We start from the raw sequence: 21,195 nt of genomic DNA on the forward strand, positions 1-21,195 counted from the left end.
AGATCGGGCTGGTATTTGAATAACCGGCCAGTGCGTTAGGGGGCAGCTATCTCATTAAGGTTTGACGATCCTTGTGTGTCCTCTGAGGGTGATGTGTCGAATGCAAGCGATGCCCGAAGAAGCGATCAGTCCAAATAGATTATAACGATCGAGGGTAAACAAAGCAAAGATTAGGGGATAAGCTAAGAAAGAATTGAAGTCAGTCAGAAGCTTTCAGAAATAGACGAAGCACAACATGGGTTTGTCAACGGAGTAGCGATGAAAGGCCCGGCAGGAATCCACAGAGTGGGTTGTCTTGCATGTGTCCGATCCGATGGCATCTCACAACCTTTGGAACAAATTGGATAATTATTCTCAGATTCCTTGCAGGGCCTCGAATATGTGTTTTCTTTTTTTCCTTCTTGCTTCCCTTTTTTTTTTTTTTTTTTTTTCTCCCTCTTGAAAAAGAATTCGAACCCACCATAAGTACAAGTATCGGGTGAGACGCGGAAATGTCCGTTTCAGTTCTGTCAAAAGAACACACCAATAAGAGCTGAAGATGGGAGTGGAGAGACCCTAAAAACCACCAAAGGGGAGTAAAGAATGAAAAAGAGAGAAAAAAGAGAGCAAAAGAGAGAATGTATACGTAGTAGGAGAAGAGGCAAAAAAAAGAGAAGACGCTACTGAGTCTAGTCCCTTATCGGTCCAGACGTGGTCTGAGTATTTTGACTATATTGGCATTCTAGAGGATTATTTGTACCTTCGTAGACTAGTAATACTAATAATACTAATAACTAATACTACTCCGTACGGAGTATTATGTGCTTTTATTTATTAAATATTGGGCCCAAGTCCATGATCTCATAGCACTTCAATGTGAAACCGTTTTACTATACATAGTAAGTGGGAAGTGTCTTTGTACAATCAACAGTGGGCTGTTTCTTTGTCTAAAAATAAACCCAGAATTTATGAAAAGGCAAAGCCAAAGAATGTCAGAAGGCAAAGGGATCCGAGGCAATATGCACACAGTCTAGAATACTAATCTAGAGAAAAAGACACCTTAAACACCTTAATAAAAAGTACTTTAACTTATACTTTGAGGACGGTATACACGAAACATGAGATTTTCGTCTGCTCCAATGCGATGCGCACATGTCAACTGATCGTCGTCACGTGTCAAGTCGATCACGATCGACAGCACATTCTTCTGGCACTATCTCCTATCGACAGATCCACATACATGCATCTGCATCTGCATCTCCAGCACAATACAACCTGGATCAGTGTATTGGAGAGCTTACACGGTCGGCTGATGATCCTGTACCACCAATAGTGACACAGGACTCGACTGAGAGATATTCTAATAGACACGGAAGATGTCCTACATCGGGATCGAGAAAAAAAAAAAAAGGGAACTCAAATGGCCACACATGCATGCACATACATAATGGTTTCAAAATGATACCAAAGGCCGATATCCATCCCGCATCATGTTTTCAATCGCGCAAGAAAAAAACACCTTCTCCCCCGCCTTTTATCACGGATTATAAGTTATCTTACAAAAATTGCGACTTTTGCAATTTCAGTTCAGCCCATCGTCTCGAATGGACCTGTTCTCTCACATTGGACCAACAAGGTCTACGAGGAGCTTATTTGGCAAAGTGCAGGTCGTAGTTCAGCCACTTGCGCGCATTGACGCCCGCCACATCGAGGCCGGGGGTACCATAAGTCAAGGGCGCATAGAAAATGAAGCCCCAGATGGTTGCAGCTAGAATGATAAGTGTGGCAATCCAGCCTGCGATGAGCGACCTGCAGCCCATGCGTTCCTTGGCTGTGATGAACCGGCGCAGACTGCTGAGAGACCGCGCCTTAGACTTGCCCGAGGGATCATCCACAGGGGGAAGTGCAGTGCGGGGATCGAGCGGCTGCAGGTTGAAAATGAATTCAATCAGTGCACCACACACCATGGTGGACGCCAGGTGCGAGGGCAGGTAGTGATGCAGGAAGCGCTGGCGACCCATCAGCCAGAAGGGGAAGTAGTGCGCAGCCCAGCACAGGAACAAGAAACCGGTGCTGTTGTACAGACGCGAACGCGTACCGGGGCCCCAAACTGATGAACATGTGTTAATTATTGGAACCAAAAAAAGGAAGGGAAAAAAAGAGTAGGATATTTGGTTTTTCGACTTACTTTCTTCCAACGCATCAACACCACGGCGAAGCGAAAGCTGATCAGCACCAACAACGCCGGCAAACACGGCCAGAATACTACTGGCAATCCACCATCCAATAGGGTTACCCAAGAAGTAGATCTGCTCACGAGTATCGTTCTTAGTCCAGAAGCTCACACCCCGCAACAGGAAAGGCCACTGGAAGGGCTCGGTGGCATAGGGGTGGCTGCTGGTGAGAGCGTTGTTGTGGTGGAACATGGCACCCTGCAGCTCGAAGTACTTGCGCAGGAAAGGCAGGGTCTTGACCTTACGCTCCTCCTTGACCAGGCGAGGACTATCCTCCGCCAAGTTCTCGATGTTCTCAACGTACCACATGTTGCTGGACTGGAGGATATTCTTGTTACCGTTAATTTCAGCCTGCTTGTAACCCCACTCGGGCAGAGGGGTTGTGTGTGTCCACAAAGCGACCCTGGTTGGGACGTGGACCAGCTTGAACAAGCTAGCAAGAGTACGGAACTCCTGGGCAGTCTTGCCCGACTCGATCTTGAGTTCGAACAGGGTGTCATTGTGGCGCTCACCATCAGCCAATTCCTGGGAGACTGTAGTGAACTCCTGGTTGGTGGGGAAGAAGGGAGATGCAACATCGTGAGTCAGGAGATAACTCTCGGTTCCAATGTGACGGAGCTGGATGATGTCGCCATTGCGCACGCTCTTGGGCTCAGACGAATCAGCCAGAGGTTCGGCCGGCAGGATCTGCCACTGGTTGTTGGTGTCGTTGTGGGGATAGCCAGTGACCTGCTGGCCCTGGCTGGAAATACGGCCATCGTCATAACGCAGGGGGTACTTATCCCAGTGGCTGTGGAGGAAGACCTTAGTGTCCTTGTGGCGCATGGTAATGGTGTCGAAGTATTGAATGCCAACGGACTGAGCGGTCATCTGGTTGTCACTCAGAGTCTCCTGGAACTCAGGAGTCATGAAGTCGTCACCGGGGCCAGACCGGTTGAGAATAGCGAAGTGGACCTGGAACCAGAACAAGTAGAACATGAAGGGGATGATGACCAATCCAACAGCGCGAGCAATAAAATGCTTGCCCCAGCTGATCATGCTTAGCGCTCCCTGCTCGCGGTTGATATCCAGGAGGTTCCACAGGTCAATGAGGACCGCCGCGCCGATGGTCACGAAAGTGAAGAAACCGACGTATTTGGTGGAGATGACACAACTCATGCAGAAGCCGGTCAGGAGAAGCCATTTCCACCACTTCCGGCCGAACGGTTGGTGACGCAACTTGTAGAAACGGACGTAGCACAAGATACTGAGTGCCATTGACAGAACGAGGGTCGCGTCCAAAAGGATCAGGCGGTCCTCACCCACGTGTGCGTTATCAAACACCATCAGACCGGCAGACAGCACACACGCTGGCAGGGAGTAGCCAGACTCCCACATGATGAGGAACACCACGGGAATTGTCAAGGCACCGAGAGTAGCCGGCATGGCACGGAGGGAGAGGTAGGGCACATTGTTTTCGATGTAAGAGTCGCCGATGTTCTCAAACAGGAAGCTCCCATCGAAGCCCACGAGCCAACCCATGAGGGCAAACAACAGCTTTCCAAAAGGCGGGTGCACATCGAAGAAATAGGTACGTTGAAGGTAGTAAGAAGCGAACTAGACAAGTCATATCAATGTTAGTCAAAGGGCCCCCCTTTTCCGTAGAGATTGTGTCACCACAGGAGGCATTGGATCTCCTACCTTGCCGAAATGAACCTCATCGAATACAACCTCATTGGGGTAATCGAGGCGGTAGAACCGTGTCGCGAAAGCCAGAAGGGTGAGAATCACTATGGCCAGCCAATAGTCCCATTCCGACTTCTGTTTGACCGGCACCGACACGGGTGTCGAGGTATCGTCAGAGGGCAATGCGGTGTAAACATCCTTCTTTCCGCCTCTCTTCCGCAGAGAGGGCGAAGGGGACGACATGTTGAAAATAAGAAATGTAGAGAGCGACCGAGAAACTACCTATAGCTAAATAGACTTCCGGGGGTGTCAGTAATGATCAACAAAGCAGAAAAACAGGGTAATATAGGGAAAGAGAAAACTTACCAGAATCACCAAATAAGCATGGCACCCAACAATTGAGGCCAAGAGAACTATGAGAAAGGAAAGGAGATGTGGAGGGGGATGACAGTAGAACGTTGCGTGTCTTCTTGGTTTCCGGGCAGGGCGGTGGCCCCAGGCGGATCTACCTGGGTACGTATACAATCAACAAAAAGGGTGAGATGTACTTTGAACACCTCCTTGTTTCATTGGTCGAGTCGAGTATTCAAAGAAATTGAACCTTGAAAGTTTCGCTTTATTGTTGGTCTACATGTATAGCGTCCTATGATTGCAACCTTGGAATCTTTCCATGCAGATTCATGCAATGGCTTGGGACATGTGATCTGGTCTGATCTCTTCTTTGATCGCCTTCTGTTGGATTTTCTGGCTTTTAATTGGACAAATACTTACTCACGAAGTTCTCATATGTTCGCTTTAAGATATTTCTGGTCTGGAGTCTTGCTGGTTGATAAAGAGTCTCTCTAGCTGGCTGTTGTCTAGTGTAGATATGTAGAAGTGCCGAAGTGGGATATATATTCACGATTAACTAACGCCTTTCATCCTCAACCCCCCGAATAACAAGCCACAAAGCCTTCCTGAAAGGATCTTCTTCCTGCTTGATCTCCTGGTTGCAAACAACACTTCGCCTACCCCTGTCTCTTATCTCCTGATCTCTTGGCTCATTATACTTCTTCAACGAAGCGTTGAACCGCGTCAACTTAGACTTGGAAGACCAAGGCAAAATTTCAAATTCGAGCTCAGCAATCCAGGGTTGCAGAGTTGCAATCCTCCGCTGCAAATTAAGCTCCTGCTGCTGCCTTTCATCAATCTCAGCGTTTGCCATGGACGCCTCATTCTGAAGTTGTAGAAACAGAGGCGCTTGTCGATTGATCTTGCCCTGAGAATCCAATATAGGAAGTTTTGCTACATGTGCCAGCGCGTCCAGCTTCCCAATTTCAACTCTCAAGCCACGCGGACCGAAGATGTCCTTATTAGCTTGTTTGATGGAGGAGTCCGTACGGCTTTTGGACATTCCTTGGCTACCCAGGCTTGCGAGTCCGCTGACAGCTGTTCCAATCCAGTGCAGTGGGAATAGGATGGGGACGGACTTCAGGATTCCACCTGTTGCGTCTAGGACTTGCAGGGGCGGACTGGCCACTATGTCTTTGTTCAGTTGGTCAAGGAAGGTGAGGAAGGATTCCTTGGGGAGTTGGTGGTTTCTTAGGACGGGTGGATATGCACGGATGAAAGGAGAATCAGAGGAGGAGGTGATGGCTGGGATTGCGATTGGTTTGTGGCTTGATTGAGAAGGGGACTGCTGTACTGTTGATCGGCTTGTTTGTGTTGAGGGTCCGGCTGTGTATGCTGGAGGGTGATCTGCTGCCTCTCCCTCATCAGAGCGTCCCATTTCCTCAAAGGGATTTGGTCTTTTTTCGTCGGCCATTGTGTGTGAACGAAAAGAAAAGAAGCTTCTACTCGTAAGCGTCGCATGGGGGCCAACATCCTTTTAAGTGTAAAAGTGGGGTGGCCTCCCTCAGCCCTCAGATTATTCTAGTTGCTTGAATTGGTTAGAACAATACATCGATTATAAAATAAGCCTTGGCTTAGCCACACCTGGGTGCCTAGGCAGCTTTCATGGCCTTTCAAAGGTTGATTTTGGGCTACGCTACGCCTTATCGGGTATGCTGTGCGAGATGCACCCATGTAGTATTGATCCCACAGCCTCAAATTATATGCCAGTTACTTATGGCGCAAACAAGATAGTATGATATTTTTTTCTTTTTTTTAATTTGAGTTTTTATTGGTCAGGTGTTCGACATAGAACAAGATCAAATGCTCAAAGCAAACCATCACTCCCAACAATGCTGTCAACATATGCAAAACGGATTGGCCGAAGATGAACCCAAAATCTCAAATAAACATTATGGTCCATGGGTATCACTCAAGTACAATTTTAGGGCCTTAATCATCATCCGTAATATTCAAAAGCTCCAATTCCGTCGAGACCAATGCCTGGAACTCTGCCCGGGGCATTCCAGTGGCCTTTGCCAAGCGGAACAAACTTTTGATGCTCGTGCCAATATGTTGTTTCACTCCCACCTCGTAGGTGGACTGGCTCTCTGCCTCCTGTTCCAGCTTGGCGATAGCATCAGAACCACCGGAAGATGTAGAGGCCGGCCGTGGGTGGTTTAAATCTTGTGCGGCCTTATCACTGGGGATATGTTCTGGAGAATATCCGTTGGTGCGCGGCTCCTCCTCTGAATCGCCTCCGTTCACCTGTCGTCGCAGGAGACTGGCCAGCATATCCCCGTTGAGCGACGACGGACCGACCTCCGGTTGTTCCTCCGTGGGATCATGATTATCCATGGCCGGCTGCACGTCGCCGTACTGCGAGAAATACGACTGCTCAGATAAACCAGATGGACCCGGCTTTGATGAAGCAGCACGCGGCGCGGGGGTCTTGGCTCCGGGAGTGGAGTCGTACTGAGCCCAGTAGTCATCGTCGTCGTCGTCGTCATTCTCCATGCCGTTGTCCTGGACCTTCTCTTCCTCGGCAGCCTTTAATGTATCGGCCAGGAGCTGGTCCTTTGCCTGAATATTGGCCTCCCCGATGGAAGAAGCCCAGGTATTGCCATCCTCCGTAGCTCCCTCCCGCGGCAAAAGCTCCGCGACTCGCCAGCCACGGCCACCTCCCTCCTCGTCCGTCGGACACCACAGATAGACCACCGTCAAGCTGTATTCAGCGAGTGGAACCTGTGCTTTGAGAGTCTCATCGTCGATACGCTTGTATGTCACCGGAAGTTCATCCGGAAGCTCGATCTCGCCCGATACGGGGTGTGGTTCAAAGGTGGCACCGTCAATGACCCTCTGCAGACGCTCTGCTTTCCCAGAATCCCAGCACAGTAGCTGGAGCCATGAATCGGTGGACGAAGTGGATAGCGAACTAAGAACCCCGACCCGTTGGCGGAGAATAGGAGAAAGAAGTGGTAACAGAGCTGGGGGAGCGCGGGGCGAGACAAAGGCGAGTGGGAGGCAGGCGAGGAGGGGAGGGAGTAGCTCGCGAGTTTCGGGTGGGTTGATGAGTTCGACCATAATGGATATGTAGTGTAGGTATGGGGATGTATGAAATGCGGAGAGGGAGAAAGTAGAAATCGTGGGGGGGCAAAGCAGTGTTTTGCAAGCTCTCTCCATTCGACCGAACGTGGGGCGACAAACAGAGCAATCAGCGGGCCGTAAAGCTTACTGGGTCCATGGTTCAATCGGATCTTCTTTTGTACCTGGACATTTTGGACATTTTGGACATTTTGGACATTTTGGACATTTTGGACATTTTGGATATTTGAATATTCTCTAACTATGTACATTTTGCTATAGTCTATGCTTATATACTTCGATTTGATTTGATTTTCCCTATTTTAGACCTACGCGGCAGAGGCTCTAATTTGGACCTTTTCTTCCTATTGGCTCTTTCGGATCTTATCCATCGCCCTGGAGCCCAGTTGGACATCAACCTGAACGTGAATATCTACACATGTAATGAAATGAATCAATGCTTTTATTCCAACCTTGGAAGTCCCACATTCCACATTCCACACCCCCAGATATCAGCTGTCAGCCCGGGACACATTCGGAGTAGAATCTGCCACCGGCCAATTTAAGATCATTTCGGTACTACGAGAGTACGGAGTACTAAAAAATTATACAAACCCACATGCCTTCGGTCCCTTGTAAAAAGGAGAGGAAGATATGATCACAATATACAACAATATACATTATAAGCACATGCTATACTGTATGTATACTTCAGATATTTAGGTGCACGTTGGTTCTGGTTCTCCCAGTGGCCTATCGAACCCTTCGCATGCCTGAGAAGTTCACGCAAATGGCAACTTTTCATGGTCACTTGTCGGGATATCAATAAGACCTGGAATGATGATCTCTTACTGGCTGATGTCCACGGGGTTCTTTCCAAGATTGCCCGTGTGTGGGGGCTAATACCGTGCCAAGCACTACCAACTAGTTGGTACTTAGTTAACTATGGGCAATGCAAGGATTCAAAGCGGAATTAATTCCTTAAGCATAAAACTAGCCCCAGAAATCCCAGTATGATCTGTCAAAACGCATTGGCTCTGCAACAATACCTTGGTATCTGCCTATATAGATAACCTCCGAAGATATCCATCTAGATAGTGCTCGGATCATTCGTCTTTGAAATTGAGAAGCCGCTCCATACCACATAGCAACATCCCGATCGCTTTCTGCAACTGCAGTTGCTCCTTCGTTATTTCCCCAAATCCCTCGGCAGCAAGATTAGCCAAAGCCTAATCGTAAAAGGCTGTCTCGAGCTCCTAACGATCCTCAGTGTCTTACCAACCACTTAGGGTCTTGAACCCCAAAAAGACTATCCATAAAATGAAAATTTGATCTAACTAGGAAGTATAAAGCACAATCTCTATCTAATATATCTTAAAACCCGCCCGTAGATTCGTTAATAAGGTAATTAATTGGCCCGAGATCCTAGTGGGTAAGGTTCACGGGGAGGGTAGTGAGATCGCGTAGCTGTGGTAGGAGCTTGCTAATATGCATGACGCTTAATTATTCCCCTAAACATGAAAGCGAGGAGTCTGAGTATGTATGCTGTAGACGCTGTTGTTGTATTCCAAGTTGTTTTCGTTCAGCTATGTCGCGGGGTTCAATTTGGAATGTGCCCGGTCACATGCCCTCAGTGGGAATTCTTCAAATTTCCTACGCGTCTACTCCATACGAGTTTGAGGAATTGACGAATTGACCCATAGACTGGCTTGTTTCAGCCCTATAATCTTACACATCATAAAAAGATAATCCCGAAATATCTGGATTGCTAATCCGAGGTCTGACATACGCGCGCTAAGAGACGCACTACTCCGCCGGCTTCTATCACGTTCTTATCCTGGAATGCCTGGGAAAACAAAAGAAAGATTGCACCAGCCAGTTAACCTGTGATATATCTGATTACAGAAATTGGGAATTGGCCTGATCGCTCAGACAATAAGTCAAGATGGTCGACTCAGAGAAGGGCCAATTCTCGTTCACTTTGAGACCAACGGCCCAAAAAGCCCCTACCCCGGAGCCAGTGGCAGATGAGACCAATGCGCAGTTCGACAGTGTGGTATCCGATAGTGCTCCTCTTGAAGATGGCCAAAGCAATCTCAACCCAGAGCGCGGGGGTGAGTGGGCTGCTCTAGAGAAGCGGGTACGATGGAAAGTCGATCTCCGTCTTTGTAGCATCGGCGGGCTCTTATGTAGTCTCAATTTGCTTGACTCAGGCATTCTATCCTCGGCATCGGTGACGACTATGCTCGATGACCTTGATTTGAACCAGGGGAATCGGTACTCCGTCTCCATATTTATTTTCACAATCGCCAGTGTGGTCTTTCAGCTGCCATGCACAGTGGCAGTTCGCTTCGCCGGTCCACGCATCTGGTTTTCAACAATCACATTCACATTTGGGCTGTTGACACTGTGCACTGCTTTTATTCGCAACTGGCAGCAGATGATTGTCCTGCGTGTTTTGCTCGGTATTTCCATGTCCGGTATTTACCCTGGTCTGACCTACCTGGTTAGCGCCTGGTACCCGCGACGAGAACAACAGCTCCGATTTGCATTCTTACAGTCCGGGGAAGTTGTGATTCTGGCGACTGGCAATATCGTCAATTTCGGTCTCAATCATCTGAACGGTGTGGCCGGGCTAGCGGGTTGGCGTTGGATGTACGTTGTCCAGGGTCTCATTACTTGTGTCCTTGGTATCGTTACCTACTGGTGGATGGTCGACTTCCCCGAGAATGCCCAGCGCAGCTTTTACTTTCTTTCTGATCAAGAAGCGCGTCTAGCAACGCGCCGAATTCAAGATGATCGAGCTGATGTTCTCCCCGAGCCGTTTTCCTGGGGCACGCTTCTTGCTAATTTCAAGGATCCGAAGATCTACGGCTTTGCGGTCATGTTCTTCTTGCTCAATCTCATATCAACTGCCTTGTCGTATTTCCTACCCATCATTTTACAATCCGGTATGGGTTTCAGCACAAATAAATCCATCCTGCTTTCCACGCCGGTAAGTTGACCCAAAGTATAAAATGCCGCACTTTCTGACCCCTTCACTAGCCCTACTATTATGCTGTAATCCCGGTTATTCTCACATCATTGATCGGAGATCTTTACGGCGTCCGTGGGCCTTTGATCGTCTTCAATGCCCTTGTCCTCATAGCTGGTTTCCTGATGTTCGGTCTTCCCGGATCTACTCTGGTGACAGTGCGTTACATCGGGACCTTCTTGGCGACCGGTGCTTATATCTCGAACTGGGCCGCCCTCAATGCCTTCCAGGCCAACAATATTGTGGGCCAGTGGAAACGAGTGGCCACTGCGGCGGCGGTCACTGCATGTAACGGGCTTGGAGGTGTGGCAGGCAGCTTTATTGTCCGGCAGCAAGAAGCACCGCAATATCTGACCGCAGTTTGGGTGTCAATTGGGTAAGTCTCAGAGCCTATTGGACACTGGGCTCTCGCTGACAGCATTACTAGTTCCCATATTCTTCTCATTGCTATCGTGGGCGCATTTACGGTGTACTTTTACTTCGCCAATCAGAAGCAAGGGCGAGGATCAAAAGTACTTGAGGGTGTGGTGAGTGCCTTTTATCAACGGTTGGTCAATTGTATGATCTTGCTAACGAATGAAACCCAAAAAAGTCTGGGTTCAGATACACTTATTGACAGAATGCACGTACGAAAACTCGCCAAGCCGTGTTGACTGAGCACAGATATCGCTTTCAGTGTCTTCAAATATTGTGATATGTAGATACATTTTGGTTTACTAGCCAAAGTACATTTTTCGGGGTTTCTAGGCATTGACTGTCATCCAGCAATTAGTTGGCGTCACATTTTATTGCTGACTCGTTGATTATATATTAATAGATATAAAGCACTTCTATTCATGACTCCCCAACATTTTGATGAGAGCCACACACCTCGTCATCCATAAGGATCGACCATCTCTGATCCTCCAAATCCGCCAACGAAGAAGGCGACGACTGCGAGCTATTTCTGTCTTTCTCTCTTAGTAAATGAGCCTCTCTGGGACGTGTAATAAAGTCCACACTTTCAACTTTTGCGGGTGTTTCCCTCGAATACCAGGACCGGTGTTGACTTCTGCGAGGCGTGGACCTAGCGAACGTTGTTCGAAAACGCCGGGGCATGAACTGGGTGAAAAGAGGCCAAATGCTGATAATGCAAGCAGCGATGATAATCAAGCTGCCTTCGAGGATTGTTAGGACACCATATTTGGCCGCGAACCCTGGTTTGATATAAATCAGTAATTATTTCGATACATATCTGGCATTGGCTCTTACACGTTGGGTCGTCCCTAGCAAAATCTGATTCGGCGAAGTTTATGACCATTTTCGAGATGCTTGCCACGTTTCCTCTGAGATGTCCCGTCAGTATTTTGTCATTATTCCAAGCGCAGATGATGGCAAAGTTTGGATAACTCACAGTCCACCCAACAGAAAAACACCCGTCACGGCCACTTTATGTGCTTTAGGTACATGCAAGTTCCACACAGCCGGAATGGGAATCACAAGGATCAACACACCCGTAAGGACATTAACTGGAGCAAAAACTCGATAGGCGTCGACTGGATGAATGCACGTTCCGCCTGGGATACTTCGATCCCATATGTACGGGAATGGTCGACATTGGAGGAAGTTCTCCAGAAGAACGCTGACTCCCAGCGCAAGAACCAGTGATCCTATTATGTAGACAAGGATCTGGAACTTTCGGGTTGTGAAGATACGTAGATAGAATAATAGCACGGCCAATTTGGCCGGGGTGATAGTGAAGGGATAATCGAGAATTTCAAGGGCAAGGGTGCACTGGACGTTGTCAGTCTGCTACCTAGGGCTCAAGTGAGTAGAGAAAATACCTTTCTCGCGAGAATCACTTTATCAGGCATCTCAGAAACGTAGTCGAAGTGGTACCCAATTACGCCGATTTCGGCCACTGCATGATATGTTAGCATCGTTGTTCTTTGGATTGGTTGCTGAGATCGTTCACATACAGACAATAAAGATAATTGAGCATGCCAAACTTGCAACCTAGACATCGGGATGTTAGTATAGTGTGTTCAAATAGCTATATCTGAACGGGATACGTACTAGGGCAAGTAGGATCAGATAGTCATCGAGACCAAACTTCACCCGCTGCATAAACCGAGTATAGAACTTCGCTGCAACGAATACAGTTTGCACAGCAGCAATGGCAGCAATAGGTCCCACTAGGCCATTGCCACTGTATGGTTGTTGGTGTCCCGGGTTCCAGTCGGCACCCATGAGAACGAGTAAGGGAAAATTGTAAACCTCATCTGTAGCAATTCGTCCGTGCTATAACAAGTGAGTAGAGATGGGCCCATTGATGGCATGATATATTAAATAAGAAAACATCTAACAATGAAACCCTTGAATCCCCGAAAGCATATCGGACCGCGGAGACATCCGTGGCATTTACGGGGATATGATGAGGCAAGGGCCGAGTCAACCATCGGGACAAAGCCGTCGTTTAAAAGGGAGAATAACTCATCACCTACCAAGGTTAGCGTTTCTCTAAATAACATTGTGAGGCGCAGGCCCGTTGCGAGTCTGTTATTTTGAAGTTGATGTCTTCCGTGGAATCCAACCAATGATTCCATGGGTTTGGGACAGATCTTCAAAGACCTTTTCAACCATCAGCTCTCGAAGTCAGATGAGTGACATCATGACACACTGCTGCGGGAGCATCTCGGGGAATCGTCGAAGTCGATGGCTCTTGACTCACGATAACAATGTAGTCCATACGTATCGGATACATCGGTTTACAGAAGCTTATTTGCTTGCCCTCCGGTTTAGGAAACTGGCTGCCATCCGGTCGTGTGCTTGGCTTGGCCCCCATCTTTCGGGCTTCTGCCTCAGAGGTTTCGGTGTTATAAATACAACCTCGCGCTGATCTCGGCATTCCATACCCATGGGTTCTCATATCGGGGACAAGAAGAGCTCGCCCTTTCTAGAACACCGACGTTTTTCCAAATCTCGGATAGAAGGGAGCCGATGTGGACAATAATTTATGTGTATTGTTCGTTGGCTTGTTGGCTTGCTTTTGTCGGTCGAGACCTTTAAGGCACACGCAATAAGTTGTGATCATGTCTGTATCAAAGTATAGGGGTAGGGGTAGCCAATGACGAGACATATGAGGGCTTGACTGTCAGACGCCAAGCCTGTAGACTTGGCTGGCTACAAAGAGCTTTCGGTATCCCCGGGAGACATCCGCGGCGGTGGCCGGCAACATCCCGCGGCCGAAAGTCGAGTCTGATTTTGAGGTCTGGCCAGAGGCCCATTTCCCACGTCTTTTCATTATCGTTGGTCCTCAGGATCCTCATAGTATAGTTTTGTAATTTAGTCGGAGATGATTTGGTCGGAGATGAAGAGGGAACAAGAATCTAGGGACATAATGACGATTTTCTATTGCAACGGCGATGAGATACATACACATGCACAAATTATGTGATCGAAGGGAAGGGGGTATATGGCAAGCAAGACGGGAGACCTCACAGGGAAAAAAGGTAGACGGGGAAGGTCGGCCCGCAGAAGAAAACTACATCGACAATCGTTGGAAAAGACACAGCCCTTGCAGTGATAACCCTAAGCCACCCGATCCTTGTCTTTCTGTTCCAGCTTTCCAACAAGCCGCTTCATACCCGTCCATTCGTCCGCCGGCACTTCCTCTGGCAGCCCACAGAGACCCTTGCCAACTTCAAAGACTGTAACGACACCATTGAGGCCACCAGTTGCCAGGCGGCGTCCTTCACGCTCGTCCCACGCAACCTTGTTAAGGCTTCGGGACATGATGTTGCCATGGGTATTGTCGACAACTTCACGCGCGACTGGCACTTCAGTATCTGAAGCGAGGTCCCAGACTTCGACGTTGCCAGCACCATCGACGAGCGAGAATACACCAGGCCGGGTCGGGTGCCAGCGGGCATCGTAGACAACATCGTCACGGGTAATGTCGAGAATGGGTGAAACGACTTGAGATTGGGCCAGGCCAGACGTGGCAGAGGCGGTCGTCGCAGGTGGCCGCACACGCCAGAGCTTCACGCTCCAGTCCAAACTAGAGCTCAGCATAAGATCGCCAAGGTCTACTGGTCCACGACCGGGATGGAATGCGGTAGACATGATTGATGCCGTATGCCCCTTGTAGGCTAGGCGGTGGTCTGTGCCAGACTTGGCTCCGGCCCGGTCGTACCGGTGGCACGGGTAGATGACTCCTTCTTCAGTGCCGACGATGAAGAACGTAGGATCAGTGTGAGGGAACGACATGGTGGTTGGAGCGAGATCCTCGGTCTTAGATGGGGGAGGTGTAATCAATTCCACTCGGTCTTGTGGGTAAGAGAGCATATCCATCGTCCAACCGCAGACCACACCGTCCGTGGAAGCGGTCATGATATTGTGTGCATTCTGTGTGCCAACAATCGAAATGCTGTAAACGGGATGGGCGTGTCCGCCGCCTGATAGGGGGGTCTTTTGTACTGGAGAGCCTCCACCGGCACGCGAGGAACGGGTGTCCCATACGAGCACCTGTCCCGAATAGGAGCCTCCAACAACAAGGTTCGGATGGTAAGGAGAGAATTTTGCGGTAAGGATATCGGATGTCGAGTGGAAGACATATTCCGGACGAGTTTGCAAGTGCTGATTCCAGATCTGAACAAGGCCATCGGGTTCGTGAGGAGCTGAAGTATTCTTGGTGTATGATGCAAGCAACAATTCAGGGAACTGGAGCCAAGGTTAGCATGAGCCAAAGCACATTTTATTGTAAGCGGGAAGCTTGCCTTGGGAGAGAAACTTAAATCACTGATAATGCGATTCTTGCTCCATCGTTCATCCCAGAAATGGCACACTTCTTGCACTCCTCTCCTTTTTTTCCAGTCTCCTCGTCTTCTTGCAGATGCCCATCAGTTCCACCCAGCTCATAGTCTGCCAGGACATCGTAGTCTTCATCCAAAGCTCGCTCGATGACCTTGGAAGAGCGCTCCACGAAGTCCAGGAAATCATCCGACGATGTGACTGCCTTCAGCTCGTCATCGTCGAGTTTGCGTAGAGGATACCGCAGCTTTGCGGATTGTGCAGCTGTGTTTTCATTACCATCGACCTGATTGGTAGCTTGAAGCTCGTCCTCAATTTCCTTGCGAAGCTTCTGTCGAATTTCCTCGTCTCTCTCACGGTCTCGTCGACTGAGACGTTTGCTCGACCGCGTGGTACCAGGTGACTCCTCACCGTCCGAAGCGACAGACCCTTCAGGTGTCTCGGGCTGGAAATCTAGTCCGTCCGTTTGCACGGCCTTGCTATAGGTGACAACTTCTGGTTTTGGTATGGATTGGTATTCGGGTTCAAGATCAGGGGGCTGCGGGGCTTCCGTTGCGGAGGAAATCCAAGGCTCATCTGTTGTCTGGACGGCAATGGACTGGGATTGGGGTCGTGATGGAGCTGCATATGTATCTGGATTCTCCCCGCTTAGTTGGCTCGCACTCAACACGGAGGTTGGTCGACTTCCTCTCCGCGACTGGCCATCGGCGCCGTGGCTGAGGGAGGCCGATCCTGGGCGGTCGACCAAGCGAGAGATCAAGTCATCGAGGTCGTGTCTACTATCTGTACGGCTTGGAACTGGTGAGATAATCTAGCAAGGTTGTTAGACTTGGACGAGCTCCGCAATTCATTCACATGCCGCGTTTACCTCTGAAGTATCGCCGACACTGGTTCGGGATGTGAACTCTTTCTGGCGCAGCTCGCGCTGCTTTTTGAGCTCCGCAAGCTTGGCCCGCTTTGCGAGGATCTCATCCTTGCGCTGCTGCATCGACATCTTGCACAATCATAAAAGGTTAGACCAGATGCATCCGCGTTCAAGTGTAGTACCTCCACTGCGGGTTTATTTACGGGGATGACTAAGCTCCGCCTTCGGGATCTCTGGAGCGGTCCGGAAAAACTCGCGCGCGCAGAACATGAACTGAACCTCGCCATTTGACCAACCTGGAGATTTATTGCCATTGACGGTTGACACCTGTTGCACGGTCCCTTCTTCCTACACAGTCTATTCCCTCATTTAATTCCCGTCTTCCGGAACCCTCGCAGAAATGGCTAGCCAGGGTGTCAATGTGAGTACCGGCTAAGGGTTACCCTTCCCCCGAACGTCTGTTGACCACATCTCCCAACCTATAGGTCCTCCGTTACTCGGCTCTCGTTGCCGGTCTCGTCTACGGTGTCTACCACCAGTCCTCCCTCAACTCCGTGACCAAGCGCGCAGAGATCGAGCACGAGTATGCTCGCAAGGAGCGATTGATCGAGCAGGCCAAGGCGGAATACAAGAAGAAGACCCAGCCCCAAGAGACCAAGACACAGACCAGCGGACGTACGTTTAATCCCCTCCGATGATACAGCCCAGACATACCAGACGGCATCCCGAGCCGCCGCATATCTTCAAGACCTAAAGTGCTGACCACAATCCCATAGTTATCACGAATTTCGAGGATCCCAAGTTCGACCTGGAGGCATTCTTGAAGGCTAAGGCTGGAGAGTAAAGGTGATGCATGATATAGAGGAGGAATGCTATGCAATGATCTCTTTGCGGGAATCGCACCTCCCCCAGGGTATTAGACGTGTTTTGCTCAACTCCGCTCCATTTTATTGTACGATTGTTTGGGTTTAATCTGCCCCCGAGCTGTGGCATTGCGAGCGCAAGATGGAATGATTTTTGTTTCTCATTTTTAGAAGTTTTATCTGGGTCCTGTACATACCCTGGGCTGCCGTGCGCCTGTACACTACAGTTGGACCACAAGCAAGAGCAAAAGATCGTGTTATGCATTCCGGCGTTATCAATGGTCCTAGTACGTACCAGGCCAAGTTTATTTTTGGCATCCTCGGTCCTCGCATCTCCACACCCCGTACAGAAGATGTAGCCGTGTGCAACGTAGTCCTCGGAAGAGGATTTGATCTATTAAGCAGACTTGTAGTTCTTGAGGTTTCAAGCAAGTTTAACATGCCCGCGTTCCCAACATTGCCATTGCCTTGCGAATCCCGTTGGAAGACTGAGGTTCCGTGGGCGACACCACAATAGGTTTGGGATACAGTAGCTTTGATTCCGAATCCCATGCCCACCCACATTTCGTGAAATTCGATATTACGTTTGGATCTTCCTTCTCGGCAAGCTGTTCATCAAGACCGAGGTGGACCGCCGCTGTAGCTAGTCGTATAGCTTCGTAAGACCTGCTCACTGCGATCAAGGTCTTGTCTTGGAAGAAACCTAATCGTAGAATAATTTGTCAGTTTTAAGATCCTGCTGAAAAAAAGAAGCTCATTTGCCATAGGAAACATACTCTCATATCTCCGAATTAGCGGCTGTAAAGCGTCTGGCCATGGTAGCCCTCGGAGTACCTGGTAGACTTGGGCGTGTTGAGTCTGCCACACCGCTCGCAGCAAAGTCAAGCAGTTCTGTAAGGAAGGGTCATATTGTAGCAGGGCTTCGGGAATTCGTTTCGTTAAGGCGCGAGCTTCAGATCTGGCACCCAACATTTATTAGCAGTGTGGAAACCGTCAATAGCACTCTCACTAAGCAACTAACACTTGGTCGGTAAGAAGATGGACGAGAAAAAAGCTCGAGTAGAACATGCTCAATAGTGTGGAGTCATCGGCGCCTGCGGTAAGACCATTACTCCCGGTAGCAATAAGGCATGCTTGAAGCTCATATCGTGATAGAGCTTCGAAGAGCTGTGACGGTGGAGCGTTGGAGGCCACCAGCTGTGAGAGCTGCTCCATGGTCAGTGGAGGCAGCTCCATATGGGTACGTGAGGTGTAGATAAATCGCAAATGGTCTGTTGTGCTGTAGGAATACTGAAGTACTCAATAGTGGTAAGTATACTGAGTCGGAAGTTAGTGAAAAGAGCTCTAAGCAAAGATTATTGATGGGTCGTAGTATTGCGGGGAGCAATCGGAGGTGGCACCTCTGGCGGGTGCCAAGACCTTCAGAAGTGACCACCTTGCGCAGCTCTTGCTCTTCCCATCTTCCACCACGGCCCTCACCACTGGCATCTCAGCCCAATTCATTCCTTGATTTCATGTTTCTAATTTGATTTCTGACTCTGGACTTTGCTCCGTTTTCAAGGCCATCATGGCCCCGTCTTCGCTTGATGTTGTCCTGAAAGGCAGCTCCGGCCGGAACACGCGCGGTCTATTGCGGGTTATCATTCTCTGTACCATTGCCGCCGCCGCAGTGTCCAGCCGCCTGTTCAGTGTTATTAGTATGTGTCAATTGACATCCTTTATGATCAATATGCTAACTATTTCCTAGGATTTGAAAGTATCATCCACGAATGTATGATTCCCTTGCGCTGCTGCCACTAGATGCGGAGGCCACCTCGAACAGTCCCCCGAGCATACAAACGTGATATTGATACCGTCTTATTCTAGTCGATCCGTGGTTTAACTTCCGCGCGACAAAATACTTGGTCGAAAATGGCTTTTATAGCTTCTGGGATTGGTTTGATGACCGTAAGGCCCCTTCCCCATGATTGCACGTCCTCCGCATGATAGTATAAATAGCATTATGCTGATGGAAATGCTTGTGCTATAGGAACATGGCACCCTCTTGGTCGTGTTACTGGTGGTACATTGTACCCTGGCCTGATGGTGACCAGCGGCGTGATCTACCACATCCTTCGACTCCTTACCATCCCCGTCGACATCCGAAATATCTGTGTCTTGCTCGCCCCCGGATTCTCTGGACTAACAGCCCTGGCGATGTATTTGCTCACCTCTGAGATGTCCGACTCTCCCTCTGCAGGTCTCCTCGCCGCTGCTTTCATGGGAATTACACCTGGTTACATCTCTCGGTCTGTGGCAGGCAGCTATGATAATGAAGCCATTGCCATTTTCCTGTTAGTGTTTACATTCTATCTGTGGATCAAGGCCGTGAAGAACGGCTCGATCATGTGGGGAGCCTTGACTGCATTGTTCTATGGATACATGGTTTCTGCTTGGGGTGGATATGTCTTCATTACCAACCTGATCCCTCTCCATGTCTTTGTTCTCCTCTGCATGGGCCGATATAGCACTCGCGTCTATATCAGCTACACCACCTGGTATGCCCTAGGAACATTAGGAAGCATGCAGATCCCCTTCGTCGGTTTCCTGCCTATTCGCAACAGTGACCACATGTCTGCACTTGGTAAGACCCTTGGATTCCGAGCCATCCCGTTGTCTCATTCTGATTATTTCATAGGTGTCTTTGGATTGATTCAATTGGTCGCGTTTGCCGAGTTTATCCGAGGCTACCTGCCCGGAAAGCAGTTTCAAAAGCTCCTCACTTCTATGGTCTTGCTTACGTTCGGCCTTGGATTTGGTGGTCTTGTCCTGCTGTCAGTCTCTGGGGTCATTGCTCCCTGGAGTGGTCGCTTCTACTCTCTGTGGGATACGGGATACGCCAAGATTCACATCCCAATTATTGCTTCCGTCTCTGAGCACCAGCCGACCGCCTGGCCTGCCTTCTTCTTTGACCTGAACTTCCTTATCTGGCTGTTCCCGGCCGGAGTGTTTATGTGCTTCCAAAAGCTCAAAGATGAGCATGTCTTTGTTGTGATCTACTCGGTCCTTGCTAGCTACTTTGCCGGCGTTATGGTCCGTCTGATGCTGACATTGACCCCTATTGTGTGTGTTGCGGCTGCTCTGGCCCTGTCGTGCATCCTCGATAATTTCCTGGTTGCGTCGACACCGAGTACTGAAACCAAGGCTAAGGCAACTACGGAAGATAAGTCACTTCGATCAGCCCGAAACCCAGTTGTCGGTATCTACTCCTGGTTCTCCAAGTCTGTCGTGGTGGCCTCCGTCACTCTTTACTTGCTTATGTTTGTTGCACACTGTACCTGGGTTACTTCCAACGCATACTCCTCTCCCTCTGTGGTTTTGGCTAGCAAGCTTCCTGATGGAAGCCAGTTCATCATCGATGATTACCGCGAGGCCTACTATTGGCTCCGCCAGAACACCCCGGACAATGCCAAGATCATGTCGTGGTGGGATTATGGATACCAAATTGGTGGTATGGCTGACCGCCCTACTCTGGTCGACAACAACACCTGGAACAACACCCATATTGCCACTGTCGGTAAGGCAATGAGCTCGCGCGAGGAAGTCAGCTACCCCATTCTGCGACAGCACGATGTCGACTACGTCCTGGTCGTCTTTGGTGGACTACTCGGCTACTCGGGTGATGATTTGAACAAGTTCCTCTGGATGGTTCGTATTGCCGAAGGTATCTGGCCAGACGAGGTGAAGGAGCGTGACTTCTTCACCGCGCGTGGCGAGTACCGTGTCGACGAAGAGGCCACTCCCGCCATGAAGAACAGCTTGATGTAAGAACCCCATGTTTTGATTATCCAAGCCGCTGCTAACCCCACCAACAGGTACAAGATGTCTTATCACAACTACCAGTCGCTGTTCCCGGCCGGTCAGGCCATGGACCGTGTGCGTGGCACAAGACTTCCCAAGGAAAGCCCCCAGCTCAACACACTGGAAGAGGCTTTCACCAGCGAGAACTGGATCGTTCGTCTCTACAAGGTCAAGGACTTGGATAACCTCGGCCGTGATCACAGCAACGCAGTTGCCTTTGACAAGGGCCTCAAGCGCAAGCGTGCCACGAAGCGCAAGGGCCCTCGTGTTCTGCGAACCGAGTAGGGATTTCTTTTCTAGATTCATATTGCATTTCCTTGTTTTGTTGGCTGTTATGACTCGCTCCGGCATAGCAGGCCATTTGTTTTGTGCCTTAAAACCATGCCGAATATATTCTCGGTCTAGTTGCCTAGAAATATATCAGTGCCTTTCTTCTCGGAAGGCTTATATGACTCTGCCTGTCACCTTCAC

At 49.4% G+C, this 21,195-nt stretch overlaps 9 protein-coding genes across 9 annotated transcripts; 3 read left to right on the top strand and 6 right to left on the bottom strand.

Annotated features, from left to right (window-relative positions):
* Positions 1-1,628: 1,628 nt before the first annotated feature.
* On the bottom strand, positions 1,629-4,121 carry pmt4 (dolichyl-phosphate-mannose-protein mannosyltransferase; the record flags this gene model as incomplete). The annotated part of the gene is made up of 3 exons (XM_056706536.1): positions 1,629-2,089; positions 2,168-3,809; positions 3,894-4,121. 3 exons carry the CDS (start codon positions 4,119-4,121, stop codon positions 1,629-1,631), a joined length of 2,331 nt encoding a protein of 776 aa, XP_056570838.1.
* A 664-nt stretch (positions 4,122-4,785) lies between these two features.
* On the bottom strand, positions 4,786-5,682 carry N7489_000782 (uncharacterized protein; the record flags this gene model as incomplete). Its single annotated transcript, XM_056706537.1, has 1 exon — positions 4,786-5,682. The coding sequence occupies one exon, from the start codon at positions 5,680-5,682 to the stop codon at positions 4,786-4,788; it is 897 nt and encodes a 298-aa protein (XP_056570839.1).
* A 518-nt stretch (positions 5,683-6,200) lies between these two features.
* On the bottom strand, positions 6,201-7,331 carry N7489_000783 (uncharacterized protein; the record flags this gene model as incomplete). The annotated part of the gene is made up of 1 exon (XM_056706538.1): positions 6,201-7,331. The coding sequence occupies one exon, from the start codon at positions 7,329-7,331 to the stop codon at positions 6,201-6,203; it is 1,131 nt and encodes a 376-aa protein (XP_056570840.1).
* Positions 7,332-9,276: 1,945 nt separating this feature from the next.
* Positions 9,277-10,981, top strand: N7489_000784 (putative MFS transporter; the record flags this gene model as incomplete). The annotated part of the gene is made up of 4 exons (XM_056706539.1): positions 9,277-10,326; positions 10,377-10,741; positions 10,793-10,892; positions 10,958-10,981. 4 exons carry the CDS (start codon positions 9,277-9,279, stop codon positions 10,979-10,981), a joined length of 1,539 nt encoding a protein of 512 aa, XP_056570841.1.
* A 218-nt stretch (positions 10,982-11,199) lies between these two features.
* Positions 11,200-12,594, bottom strand: N7489_000785 (uncharacterized protein; the record flags this gene model as incomplete). Its single annotated transcript, XM_056706540.1, has 6 exons — positions 11,200-11,561; positions 11,617-11,690; positions 11,759-12,138; positions 12,189-12,265; positions 12,324-12,360; positions 12,421-12,594. 6 exons carry the CDS (start codon positions 12,592-12,594, stop codon positions 11,200-11,202), a joined length of 1,104 nt encoding a protein of 367 aa, XP_056570842.1.
* A 1,341-nt stretch (positions 12,595-13,935) lies between these two features.
* N7489_000786 (uncharacterized protein) lies at positions 13,936-16,150 on the bottom strand (the record flags this gene model as incomplete). Its single annotated transcript, XM_056706541.1, has 3 exons — positions 13,936-15,066; positions 15,146-15,967; positions 16,025-16,150. The coding sequence occupies 3 exons, from the start codon at positions 16,148-16,150 to the stop codon at positions 13,936-13,938; spliced, it is 2,079 nt and encodes a 692-aa protein (XP_056570843.1).
* Positions 16,151-16,421: 271 nt separating this feature from the next.
* On the top strand, positions 16,422-16,865 carry N7489_000787 (ATP synthase subunit e; the record flags this gene model as incomplete). Its single annotated transcript, XM_056706542.1, has 3 exons — positions 16,422-16,442; positions 16,507-16,696; positions 16,798-16,865. 3 exons carry the CDS (start codon positions 16,422-16,424, stop codon positions 16,863-16,865), a joined length of 279 nt encoding a protein of 92 aa, XP_056570844.1.
* Positions 16,866-17,318: 453 nt separating this feature from the next.
* On the bottom strand, positions 17,319-18,120 carry N7489_000788 (CSN8/PSMD8/EIF3K family protein; the record flags this gene model as incomplete). Its single annotated transcript, XM_056706543.1, has 3 exons — positions 17,319-17,587; positions 17,661-17,842; positions 17,906-18,120. 3 exons carry the CDS (start codon positions 18,118-18,120, stop codon positions 17,319-17,321), a joined length of 666 nt encoding a protein of 221 aa, XP_056570845.1.
* Positions 18,121-18,451: 331 nt separating this feature from the next.
* N7489_000789 (dolichyl-diphosphooligosaccharide--protein glycosyltransferase subunit STT3) lies at positions 18,452-21,030 on the top strand (the record flags this gene model as incomplete). The annotated part of the gene is made up of 6 exons (XM_056706544.1): positions 18,452-18,581; positions 18,632-18,655; positions 18,751-18,831; positions 18,914-19,507; positions 19,562-20,687; positions 20,739-21,030. 6 exons carry the CDS (start codon positions 18,452-18,454, stop codon positions 21,007-21,009), a joined length of 2,226 nt encoding a protein of 741 aa, XP_056570846.1. The 3' UTR covers positions 21,010-21,030.
* Between the last annotated feature and the right edge of the window lie 165 nt (positions 21,031-21,195).

The sequence above is a fragment of the Penicillium chrysogenum genome (assembly GCF_028827035.1).
Source record: "Penicillium chrysogenum strain IBT 35668 chromosome Unknown utg000001l_segment0_segment0, whole genome shotgun sequence".
Taxonomy (NCBI): Eukaryota; Fungi; Ascomycota; class Eurotiomycetes; order Eurotiales; family Aspergillaceae; genus Penicillium; species Penicillium chrysogenum.